Genomic DNA, 12,754 nt, shown 5'->3' with positions numbered 1-12,754 from the left:
TTAAAAGGATTTAAGTGTTAGCTCTTCATATTCTCAGCCATAAAGCCTTTCCAGCACCCTCTCCTCCCCACTCAGTTGTTACATCAGGTTCCACAGTATCCCAGGATGCCCCCATCACAACCCTGACATTGGCTCTCCTCCCCCACCCCATCTGTCCTGATCACGGTGGACCATGATCGCTATGAAGGCAGGGACTGAGCCACCCTACGTCACTGCATTGTCCCCAGCAAGGCCTGGCACCTAGTAGGAACTCAAGAAATATCTGTCAAATGATTGAATGGTGGACATATAGGCAGAGGATCAGAAATGCAGACAGAAATTGGGAAACAGGAGGAAACCCACTTATAAACCTGAGGCTCAGGCAGCCAAAGGGGTGCCCGGCCCAGACCCCCACACTGAAGCTGGCCACCCACTGCCACACACACTCTTTCATAAAAAGGAGCTGGAAAAACAGGTATGCATGGGGGAATGGGGGCTCTAGGAGAGATAGCGTGGCAGGGGAAGAGAGGAGATTAGGCGTAGACCAAGGAGATAAAGTGATAAGGAGAGATAAGAACCACAAGTCTGTCCTCCCTGCTCGGCTCGCTCCCCTTCGATTTCTCTGTAGGAAATGGAAGATGACCTTTGAAAAATACTAGCATAAGCTTTTTATTTCCTCACCTCCTTTCATCCCACAACACCTCACACCCATTTTACAGATAAGAAAACTGAGGCTCAGACAGAGGTCCCTTGCCAGAGGGCTTGCAGCTAACCAGAGGTGAATTCAAGGTTCATTCATTCATTCATTCATGAACTCAGTCATTCATTCATGAGCTCATTCACTCAGTGCATCTGATGCTGAGCAATGCTGGAGTTCCTGATTCTGAAGGCTGAAGCAGAGACAGAGCTTCACCCTCTGAGCCCACCATGGTCAGTGCTAGAGCTGAGGAATCAGACCAATAAGGGTGACTCAATAGCAGATGAGGAGTTGGGACTTTGCCCTCAGGTCACCGGGGAGCCACAGTAGAGTTCTGAGAAGGGTAGAGGGCCAGATAAAAAGCCTGTGGAGGCAGAGGTGGGCGTGCGGGTGGGGACAGTTTATGCCTCAGCTGCATGGGTTGGGACATGAGTGAAGGGCTTAGGTGCCCTGAATAAAAGAGGGGTGTCGGATTTGCCTGGAACATCAAAGAAGGCCCTGTCCTGGGGGAGGGCTATCAGGAAGGAAAGATAAATGCCCAGCCCTCAGGGGAGGACAGACCTACAGACAGACCCCAGCTTGTGGTCAGGAGAGATCCGGACAAACTTTGATGTTCCCAGCGCATCCCCAGCCACCCTAGACGCCAGAGATCAGATGTCCCGGTGGCCCCTGTCCAGCCCCAGGCAAGGTGCTTGCTTTGATTTTTCTCTCTGCTCTGGTCAGGATGGGGGCACTGACAGGGCGCAGAGAGGAGGGTTCTGAGGCTCAGAAAAAGTTGCCTTAGATCTCAGGGTAGCCGTGGGGTGCCTGCGGTTAAGACAGAACCCAGGCAGTTTCGTGCAAGCCACTGGGCCTCAGTTTTTCTGTGAAGTGAGGCAAGAGTAGCACCACTAAGTAGAGTTGCTGCGAAGCCTTAGGGAGATCAGGCAGGTGAAGGGCTTCTCAGTCCCTAGAAAGGGGCCTCCCTAACTGGGCATTATTGACAGTTGGCACCAGATGGCTCTTTGCGGTGGGTGCTGTCCTGGGCAATGCAGCATCTCTGGCCTCCACCCAGGGGGTGCCAGGAACAACACCCGCCTTCAGTCATGACAACTAGAAATGTCTCTAGACATCAGTCCTCTGGGGAGACCAAATTGCCCCCACCCCCGTGTTGGAACAACTGCTCTAGAAAATCCTCTGTAACAGGGGCCTGATTCCTTATGGACAAGACTAGCCAATGCTTTGTAGCACTGACCCTCCAGGTCTCGACCCAAGCACTGTGTGTGAATTAAACTCATTAAATCTTTCCAACGAATTCGTGAAAGTAGACATGGTTATTATCCCACTTCATAGAGAGGCAAACTGAGGCACAGAGAATTTGGATAGGTGGCCCAAGTCACACAGCTGGGGCTCAGCACTGCCTCCTTGAGCTTTTGAGGGTCCAGCAGCAGTGGGAGGTGCCCCCTCCTCAGTGGTCTGAGACCCCTGTCCTCACACCCCTTCCTCTCGGCAGCTGTGACTTCTGTGTTTCCCTTTTGCCCTCCCAGCCCTTCAATGCCCATGAAAAGCAATCCCCTGTATTAAATAACTCTGTAAAAAAGCCTGAGGAAAGGCTGGGATCTCCTGGGAGCACCGACCACACCCTGATCCTTCCTGGTGGGGGAGGGCGGGTGGAGAGAAGTTGAACCACCCCATGTTGGCAAATAAGCATTAAAACTATTAATTCGGGGTGTGGGGATGGGACTACAGCTCAGTGGTGAAAGCGTGTGCTTAGTGTGAGGTCCTTGGTTCAATCCCCAGGACCTCCCATAAAAATAAATAAATTATTTATTAAAATGTAAATGGGAGGCAGCACACCCTAGCAATTTCATCTCCCTATTTGCCCTAGAAAAGCGGTCCGGGGCCCTCAGACAGCAGGTCGGGGACATTTGAAGCGGGGGCTGCAATAGAGTAACGTGGCGAAGGACCATTGGGAGTGGGTGGGCTCGTTACACAGGCGGTGCTGTAGTCCCGCTGTGAAATGTTACCCGCGGCAGAGGGAAGGAGGCACTGCTCTGGGCTTCACACATAAAGCCACTGGGAGGAAGGAACCACAGGAGGAGTTTGCTGGTGGATGTGTACAGCGTGATGGCGTGTGATCACCAAAAGCAAGATGTGAGCTCACATCCCTTAGAGGAATACGTTTGTACATACGCACGTGTGTGCACGCGTGTTGTGCTTTCTATTATGTACCCCCAATATTCCTAGGTGGACGTCCTAGCCAGAACCTCAGAATGTGACCTTATTTGGAGATGGGGTCGTTGCAGATGTAACAAGTTAAGATTGAGTCAAGATGAGTCACCCCAGAGCAGGCTGGTCCCTGGGACAACATGACTAGTGACTTTATAAAAAGGGAAAATGTGGGCACAGACACACACACCCAGGAAACATCACAGGAACATGAAAGCAGAGATTCCAGGAGGCTTCTACAACTCAAGGAACGCCACAGATTGCCAGGGACCCCCTGGGAAAGTGCAGGGAGCACAGCACAGATTCTCCCAGAAGGAACCAGTCCTGGCCAAGCCCTTGATCTCGGACTTCTGGCCCCCAGAAGTGTGAGACAATATATTTCTGGTGTTTAAGCCACCCAGTTTGTGGTGCTTTGTTCCTGAGGCCCTAGGAGACTGTGTGTGTGTGTGTGTGTGGGTGGGTGTGTGTGCAGGAAAAGTTTTAGTAAGAAATGGAGCAAGCTGATGTTGGAGACTATGGTGGAGGTATGGTGATCTTCATACCTGACTCTAATTTTGTACAAAGAAGTGAATTTACATATCATTTGTGTAATGAAATTAATTTCCCAAGCAAAGCGGTCGAAGCCACCCTCAGTGGGTTTTGTGTTTCTAGGACTACATACTGGGATACTCTTCCTGGTTTCATGCTATAACAATTTCCAAATGAAGCACGGAAATGAATGCAAAGAAACTAGCATGAAATTATACGACGTCAGCTAGATATTGGTTTTACTGAGAGTTAGGGCTTGAGAGAAATTTGTTGCTAAGAAAAACCTATTTATAATTTGGGGGGCAAATGGATCTGCTTTTAGATAAATGTATGAAGGATGTAAAGTCAAATAGCATAAATGCTGCTTCTTTTCTGTTGCTTGTTGGGGGGGGTGTATCTGGATTGCATGAATTGGACTGAATACAATGAAGTTTGGAGTAAAGATACTTTGCTTTTCTAGAAAATATCCAGACAGCAAGGCATTTATCTTGATGCCAACGAGCTCCGAACTGTTTTCAAAAGAAACCTCAAAACATTTCATTTATTTTGATGCACAGGAGGAATTCCTGTTGGAATACCTTGGGAGAGGAAGGACAGTTTCTATGCCAACACCATCCTTGTCAATCAAGCCAAAGAGGCGGGGCTTGGAGGGCGGGTCTTCCGCTGTCCTCTAGCTTGGAAGTCTCACCTAGACTGTTTTTAACACAGCAGAGAGGCAAGGGAGAATGGAAAGTCACACAGCTGATGAAGCAACAGAGCAAAGTCTGGAATCTGGATCCGTCAAGATTCCAGGGCAGACTCATCTTCCTCAGCCCCAAGCTGCTTCTTAGGAAAACAGGCTTAAGATTCAACTCACATACCATATGACAGTACCCATTCAAAGGGTACGATTCCATAGTTTTTAGTATTTTTTAAGACTTACGCAACCATCACCACAGTCTAATTTTTAGAATATTTTGATCACCCAAAAAGAAACCCCTTGCCCATTAGCAGTCACTCCCCATTGCCCCTCCCCACCGAGTCTCCAGCCCCAGGCAACCACTAATCTACTTCCTGTCTCTCTGCAGTTGCCTGTTCTGGACATTTCATATAGATGGCATCATACGCTGTGCGGTCTGTTGTGACTGATGTCTTTCGCTGAGCCTAATGTTTTCAAGGCTTATCCCCGTCAGAGCATGAATCAGCAATTTACTCCCTTTTATGGCCAATGAAGTTCTATTGGATGGATCACATTGTTTATCTGTTAATCAACTGATAGACATTTGGGTTGTTTCCACTTTTTCACTATTGTGAATCATGTTGCTGTGAACATTCATGTACAAGTTTCTGTGTGGATGTGTGTTTTTAATTCTCTTGGGCGTATCCTTAAGAGTGCAATGGATGGATCACATAGTAGCTCCATTTTTTTTTTTAACTTTTGAGGAACTGCCAGACTTCCAAAGTAGCTGCACCTGCCTGTTAGAAATTTACATGATTCATTTATTTGTTTATTCAACGAATATGTATTGAAAACATGGGCACTCTTCCAGGTACCAGGAATACAGCACTGAACAAACAGGCAGCTCAAATGAAGGAAAGGAACATGGGAAGAAAAGATGAGACAGAGTGTATAGGGTGGGGTACAAGCCTGGGAAAGCCTCACTGAAAAGGGGGACATTTAATCTGGGGTAAGGGCTCTCTAGGTGAAGGGAAGAGCGAGTGCAAAGGCCCAGAGGTGGGAATAAATGAAATGGACATATTGAGGTCGCAGGTGTAGAGTGAGGGGGAGAGTGCAAGGAAGTTGATGTGGGCAGATTGTTTAGGGTCTATGGGCCATCGTGAGCACCCAGTCACCACAACTAGCATCCTGGGAGCAGAGGCAACCCCAGTCCAGGCTGTGAGAAGTCCAGGCTGCTGCCTGGGTCTCCCCAAGATCCTAGGACAGCGGTTTCTTGCCCTCCACATTCACGAGGTCCTTGCAGCCTTCCTGTTCCCACCACATTTTCCCAAATGCTGGTGGCCCAGCTCCGGGTCTCAGCTTCGCAGCATCCCAGCCTTCAGGTCCTGGACATCGTACAAAGTCTCCATTGCACAGAAGGGAAAGCCTAGGCCCCCGCACAGGAAGGAGGGTATCCCCTGCATCCAGGAGCCCCGGGCTCAGAGCAGGGCGGGACATGGCGGGGACTTCCGGGGCTCTAAATCCAGTCAATAAATGGGAAACTTCCCCAAGGCATGCTAAGAACTGAACCCACCTTGCCATGGTGCAAGGGCCTGCTCCGAAAGATCTTAACCTCTTCCCTAGCAACCTGCCGCCGTCCCCATGGCAACTAGGGCGGGGCCCGACTCGGCCCTACCGGGTCTCGGGATCCGGCAGGGGCGGGGAGTCTTGCCTTCATCTGAGGAGGAGGAGTCTGCGTCGCGCCTACTAGCCCTTTAAGAGGCTCCGCCTGACGATGCCTCAAAACATCCTGATTGGTCCCGAGAGCGGCCGAGCGCAGCCGAACTTGACGCACCGCCTGCAGCCCTCTCTTCTCACCTCCCACGCGGCTCAGCGGACTCCCCAGCCAATCACCGGCGGGCGCGCCTACCTTTATCTGCATGGTCACGCCCCAGGGGAAGGGCACACCCAATCCGAGCTCTCGCCGAGCCGTCATTAGCATGCCGGGGGCGGGGCGGGGCGGAGCGGACGGCAGGGGCGGGCTCCCGGCGGTTGGTTGGAGCGTCGCAGCAGCAGAGAGGTCCGGGAAAGTTTCTTTGGAGGTGAAAACAGCCGCAGAACTCGGGGCCCTGCCAGGGGGCGGGGGCGCGGGGGTCCCGGGACTGGGGCAGGGTCCCTCCCGGGCCGGGGAGGCGCGGACCCGGGCCTTCTGGGGGGCGATCGCCCAACAAAGGATCCCTGGGGCGCCCGCCCTCGAGGGCCTCCCCGCCCCCGGATCCGGCCCCCCTAGGCGCCCCGGGCCCGGCATTCCGGGACTTCCCAGCCAGTCCCCCACTTCGACGCTCGGGCGACCCTCACTCGGCCGCGCGTCTGCGTTCCAGGTGTGGCCGGGAGCGGCCATGTCCCACGGCCCCAAGCAGCCCGGCGCGGCCGCCGCGTGAGTGCGACACCCCTCCCCCCAGCCCACTGGGGGCTTCAGCCTAGGCCCCCGGCCCCGTTCGAGCTCCTCGACCCTCGCCCCCCCCAGGGTTTTGGCTTCCCCAACCTGAGGCAGGCCCTCCCCCTCGGGTCCCCACGGGTTTCTTCCCCCAAGCCTCCGGGCTAAATCCCTTTCAGGGGTCCCTTACTGCTCCTCGCTAGTTCTCCTGTCCAGACCCCCAGATCCTGACCCCCTCAGACCCTTGTTCTCAGAACTCAGGCCCCTCGCTGCCAGGGCCGCCGTCGCGGGGGTATGAGCCTGGCGTCCCGTGGCTCCCCCTAGTGCTCCTATCTTGACCCCCGGATCCTGACCCCCTTGGGCCGCTCCTCTGAGGACTCCGGCCCTTCACTGCCAGCTCCGCCGTCGGGGGTGGGGAGTCCGGGTGACCCTGCCTTCCCGTGGCTCCAGGCCGGCGAGCGGCAAGGCTCCAGGACAGCATGGGGGCTTCGTGGTGGCTGTCAAACAAGAGCGCGGAGAGGTCCCTCGGGCCGGAGAGAAGGGGTCGCACGAGGAAGAGGTGAGAGTCCCTGCACTGTGGTGGGAGAGGGCCCCGAGCTTTGAAGCTCCGCCCGGAATTCGATTTGAATTCTCTGTGGCTCCGCCCACAGTCCAGATTTCCCTTCCGAGGCTGAGACCCCACCCTGTGCCAGGTACCACGCCCCCAAGAGCTCTCCTGCCATTCTAAGTCCAGGCCTCGCCCACCCACCACCGAATGCCATCTCCGCCCACTGCGCAGGGATTTCCTTCACCGAAGCCACGACCACACCAGAGGCCACGCCCACAACACACGGCAGCCTCATTCCTGGGCTGATCCTCTGTCCCAAGTACTTCTGATCCCTTCACCCCTGGCCAGGGTTCCCCTAACCCCACTCTCCCAATCTTGAACCCTTACCTGGCCGTATCTCCAGGACTTCTGGGTCCTACCTCCCGATAGGCCCCGCCCAAGTCTTCCAGAGACCCTTCCCCTTTCCCTCTGGGCCCCGCCCCAGCCCCCAGGCCCTTCCCAATGGCGCGGCTGGGTTCTGCAGCCCGTGAAGAAGCGCGGCTGGCCCAAGGGCAAGAAGCGGAAGAAGATCCTGCCAAATGGACCAAAGGCACCGGTCACCGGCTACGTGCGCTTCCTGAACGAGCGGCGCGAGCAGATCCGCACGCGCCACCCGGACCTGCCCTTTCCCGAGATCACCAAGATGCTGGGCGCTGAGTGGAGCAAGCTGCAGCCAGCGGAGAAGCAGGTGGGGACGGCCTGGGACCACTGACCTCCCCACCATCCACTCAGACACCCACACGCAGCCATTTACCCCAAAGGACTGGATGTGGAGGGTCCTCCTTCCGTTTGGAGAATTGACCACCCATTAGCTCTCTCCAGCTTGTTGAAGGGAGGGGAAGGTTGCAATAGGCAGGAGTAGACGTAAAACTTAACGTTATACTAAAAAAAGTAGGGATGGGGCTGGATTTTTCTTGGAAACCTTCAGATTTTCAAGTCCTGGTAATTAATTCAGAACTGCAAAAACATCAAGGAAACAACAAAAAGCACCACCAGCTTGTACCCTCTACGTGGGATTTTAACATGCAAAATGAGTCTGGCCTGGAGGTGGGGGCATGCAGACACTCAGACACCAGAGAGTGGTTTATAAAGGCTGGAATTGGGGTGAGGTAGGTGAGGTCAGGGAGCTGGGAGGTGGCCTGAGCAGCAGCCTGAAGGGCGGGGTTTTGTTTGGAAGGCAGTAGGGAGCTGTGGGAAGGCTCACCACCATGAGCTGAATGATGGAGATGGGGTCTTGGCCTTCGAGGCCTTGCTTGCACTGGGCTGGGCCAAGCCTTCTCTTGCTGCTTCCGCCAGCGGTACCTGGATGAGGCCGAACGGGAGAAGCAGCAGTACATGAAGGAGCTGAGGGCGTACCAGCAGTCAGAAGCCTACAAGATGTGCACGGAGAAGATACAGGAAAAGAAGATCAAGAAAGGTGCGAAGAGCCCTAGCCCCCAGGCAGCTGAGTAGCTGCTCTGAGGCAGGTGACCCAGGCAGAACGACCACCCTCTCCGTGGGGCTCTCATGGTCCCCTGGGAATGAGACACACATAACCAGACAGTTGCAAGTGAAGAGGGCTTGATCGGCCCTGAGATGGGGTACACACAGACATTGGGGGGGCCCAGGTGGGGACCCTGACCCAAGATGAGCAGGGTTGATTAGGGGAGGGGAATGATGGTGTTCCAGGCTGGGGAAACAGCACGTGCAAAGCGAAGCATGGGGTCAGAGGAGACCTGGGAGGCTGACCCTGCCCTCCTCCCTCCCCCACCAGAGGACTCCGGCTCTGGGCTCATGAATACCCTTTTGAATGGACACAAGGTAAGCTCTCCTCCTCCAAGGAGAACACCTGGGCGAGAAAGGTCTGGAGGTATTTAGACCCCTGGGTGAGCCAGGACCAAAGCTTATGGAATGAAGTGAACCCCTGGTCCAGATGTGTGCAAGCAGAAGCCAGGCAGCCACACAGTGGGAAGGCTGTTACACGGACTCTGATCCAGGTCGCCTGAGGAGACCCTCCCAAGCTTAGGGGATGTCCCAGAGGGGGTTTGGTTGCCCCTCAGTCCCCCCAAAATTGCCACTTTGTCCTGTCGTCCCAGGGTGGGGACTGTGACGGCTTCTCCACCTTCGACGTCCCCATCTTCACTGAAGAGTTCTTGGACCAAAACAAAGGTGAGCACTGACCAGGGGTTCTTGGGGGAGCAGGTGTCGGGAAACAGGCTGGGTCAACAGAGCCCCACAGGGGGTGCCTTCCTGCCCGCCCCCTCCCGTAGCCCAGGGAGCTGAGGTGTGAGCTAGAGGCAGAGCAGTGACGGAAGGCCTGGCGCGGGCGCACAGCTCTGGCAAAGGCCTGGCAGAGGGAAGGCGGGGAAGCAAGCTCCAGGCTCTGACCCGGCACCCCGCCTGCAGCGCGGGAGGCGGAGCTGCGGCGCCTGCGGAAGATGAACGTGGCGTTCGAGGAGCAGAACGCGGTGCTGCAGAGGCACACGCAGAGCATGAGCAGCGCGCGCGAGCGCCTGGAGCAGGAGCTGGCGCTGGAGGAGCGACGGACGCTGGCGCTGCAACAGCAGCTCCAGGCCGTGCGCCAAGCACTCACTGCCAGCTTCGCCTCGCTGCCGGTGCCAGGTGCGGAGGCCCCGCCCCCAGCCGTCCGCCCGCCCGCCCGCCCGCCCCGCTAACTCCGCCCTTGACTACCTCAGGCCCCGCCCAGGCTACCGCGAGCCCCGCTCTTTCTGATCCCGCTCGGGGATCCCCTATCCGCCTGGTCCCTGCCTTCTCGCACAAGCCCACACCTCCTTGCCCCAACCGCCGCGCCCCTGAGGATCCCAGCCCCCAAATAACCCGAGCCCCTCCTGCCCCGCCTTCTTTGAACTCTGCCCGCGCCAGCCCCGCCCACACTGGCCCTTGCGCCCCGCCTCTAACCCCTTCCCCTGTACCCGCCTTCAGCTTCTGGCCTTGTCAGACCTAGACCTAAGCTAACTTACCTTCCCCCACTCGCCCCCGTCAAACCCCCCTCTCTCCAACTTTCATCTTCTGACCTTTGCCCACAGCTGACCTTGACTTCCCCAGGTCCAGACTCCCTGACCGCCCCCACCCAACCCCACTCACCTGCGCCAGTGGCCCCCTCCCCAGGGTCCCACCCTTACAGACCCCCACCCTCTGACCTTTGCTTCCGTGGAGCCCCCACCACGGTGACTCCCCCGCTGGGCTTGGCTGACCGGTCCCTCGCCTCCCCAGGCACTGGCGAGACTCCGACACTCAGCACCCTGGACTTCTACATGGCCCGGCTACACGGCGCTATCGAGCGCGACCCCGTCCAGCACGAGAAGCTCATCGTCCGCATCAAGGAGATCCTGGCCCAGGTTGCCAGGTGTGTGCCCGGCCAGGTCTGCGCCCCGGGATCGCTTTTTTACCCCAAGTGGGGCTGCGTTGCGTGGGGGCTGCTAAAGCTAGACCTGCTCCGGCGGGACCTGGCAAGAACGACTGGCTTTAGCCCTCTAGCGGGGTTTCTGGGGTCTCTGGGCGCAGCAGAGTGGGATTCAGCTGCCGGATCTTATTCCGAGGCCCCTGCCCATGTGGGATCTACCAGGTGGGGCTGGTTTGATGCAGGTGGCTAATGACAGAGCCGCTGGGGGGCGCTGATGAGGCTGGTACTATATTAAATGCTGCTGGGTGGGATCTAGCAGCACAGTCTTGGTCCCTGGAGACCGGAATTTCCCCCGAAGCTTCTTGCTGGGTTTTTCTGGGTGGCTGCCACCTGCCCAGATTAGGTGGAATCAACTCCAGGGCCCCTGCCCTAGCATCTGAAGGCACAGAGGAGGGCGGCCTCTAGGGTACCCAGGGTGAGGGTGAGGGCTGAGAGGTGTCGGAGATCCCCCATCGCGAATCTCCTCTCTTCTGTCACAGTGAGCATCTATGAGAGTGTTGGCCGCCCCACGGGTCCAAAGAAGACCAAGCTCCAGTCTCCGCCCCTCCCCCAGCCCCGCCCAGTAGCAGAGGGGTGGGGGGGGGTCCGTTCTTTGGGGCCAGGCCCGATCCTGCACCTTGGGGGCTACAGTCCCCCTAAAATTAGGTTTCTACAGCACCCCTCTAGCTTTCAATATCCCCAGCACCCCAGCCCAGAAAAATCACCCACCATACACAGCACACATTGAACCCTGGGGCCCAGCGAGGCCTGCTCACCTCACACTACAGGGACATGGGAACACCACGTGTGGGCAGTGTAAGCCAGGACAGGAGGAGTCCCACAGCAAGTCACACACCTGGTGTGGGGAGAGTTACATACCAGCCCCAAGACCCAGGGTGGAGAAAACCTACACCTGACACACTGGGACTCCTGGCAGGTGTCACCACAAGCGCCCACATGGGCAGGCACCCTGCGGGGCCACTCACACTCCCGGCAGGGCCCTCTACCCGTTTCTCTTCCATTCCTGCACCACACAATGGGGAGGGGGGCTGGTACCGACCTACTGTCCACCCCACCCTCATCCAGCTGAGGGACCCTCGTGGAGGCGGCCCCTTTGCCACTGCTCAATCGGACTTGTTAAATAAAAAACTTAAAAAGTGGAATTTGAATTTCAAGCTTGTGAGTGTGGTTTTTTTTTTTTTTTTTTGAAGGGGAATGGGCTAGAAGCCCCTGTTAGGGGTCCCAGGTCCACCCTCCCTACCCGCTGGCAACCACTGATCCACTTTCTGTCTCTGGATTTACATGTTCTGGATGTTTCTTATAAATGGAATCACACACTGTGTGTCCTTTTGTGTCTGGCTTCTCTCTCTGAGCATCATGTCCTCAAGGTCCATCCACGTTGTAGCAAGTCGGTGCTTCACTCCTTTTTCTAGCTGAGTAATATTCCATTGTACAGATGGACCACACTTTGTTCATCCATCAACCATCAATGCACATTTGGGTTGTTTCCATCTTTTGGCTGTTGTGCATTGTGCTGTTGGGAATACACATGTACAGCTTTTTGTTTGAACACCTGCTCTCAATTCCTCTTGGTAAATATCCAGGAGCAGAACTGGGTCAGATGGTGATTCTATGCTTAACTTATCGGGGAACCCTCTCAGAGACTTCAGCCTTTAATGGAATATTTGAGTCATTCTAAAAATTCTGGAGACCTGCTTGACAAACGCTGGTGTTGTAGGTTGAATTTTGTCCTCTCAAAAGAAAATGTCAAAGCCCTCACCCCAGAACCTCAGAATGCGACCTTATTTGGAAATAGAAGAGATAATTAGTCAAGATGAGGTCATCCTGGACTAGGGTGGGCCTCTAATCCAATAGGACTGGTGTCCTTATAAGAGGATAGAGGTTTGGACACAGACAAAAAGAGAAGGAAGCCACGTGACAAGAGATGCAGATGCCGGAGCAAAGCAGGAGGCTGCAAAGCACCAGAAGGCAGGAGGCACGGGAAGGATTCCACCCAGGGCCTCAGACCCACCTTGGTCTTGCTGACAAACTGATTTCCAGGCTCCAGAGCTGCGAGAGAATACATTTCTGCTGTTTGAAGCCACCCGGTTTGTGGTACTTCGCCATGGTGGCCCCGGGAGACGAGCACAACTGGATATGGTCACATTCCCCCACCCAGATGTGCTGTCTCTCCTACCACCCCCTCATCCCAGATTTGAAGTTCACCACTCCTGGGCAGGTCTTTACATACTTTGAGCACATAAGGGTGTCTTCCTACAAGAGTACCATTTTGACGGGTG

At 55.6% G+C, this 12,754-nt stretch overlaps 1 protein-coding gene across 3 annotated transcripts; it reads left to right on the top strand.

The window, feature by feature from the left end:
* The first annotated feature begins 6,052 nt into the window (after window positions 1-6,052).
* HMG20B (high mobility group 20B) lies at window positions 6,053-11,119 on the top strand. 3 transcript variants are annotated; one of them, XM_032465967.1, is made up of 11 exons: window positions 6,053-6,151; window positions 6,431-6,486; window positions 6,937-7,045; window positions 7,179-7,352; window positions 7,557-7,760; window positions 8,369-8,489; window positions 8,826-8,872; window positions 9,148-9,220; window positions 9,458-9,673; window positions 10,286-10,418; window positions 10,955-11,119. In XM_032465967.1, exons 2-11 carry the CDS (start codon window positions 6,449-6,451, stop codon window positions 10,965-10,967), a joined length of 1,128 nt encoding a protein of 375 aa, XP_032321858.1. In that variant the 5' UTR covers window positions 6,053-6,151; window positions 6,431-6,448; the 3' UTR covers window positions 10,968-11,119. The 3 variants fall into 3 exon arrangements, with proteins under 3 accessions (XP_032321858.1, XP_032321857.1, XP_032321859.1); XM_032465966.1 differs by having other exon boundaries at window positions 10,286-10,434; window positions 10,955-11,091; XM_032465968.1 differs by lacking the exon at window positions 7,179-7,352 and having other exon boundaries at window positions 10,286-10,434; window positions 10,955-11,091.
* Window positions 11,120-12,754: the final 1,635 nt, after the last annotated feature.

Source organism: Camelus ferus, chromosome 22 (assembly GCF_009834535.1).
Source record: "Camelus ferus isolate YT-003-E chromosome 22, BCGSAC_Cfer_1.0, whole genome shotgun sequence".
NCBI classification, from domain to species: domain Eukaryota; kingdom Metazoa; phylum Chordata; class Mammalia; order Artiodactyla; family Camelidae; genus Camelus; species Camelus ferus.
Note: the sequence above shows the minus strand (reverse complement) of the source record. Positions and strands in the feature narration are given on the sequence as shown.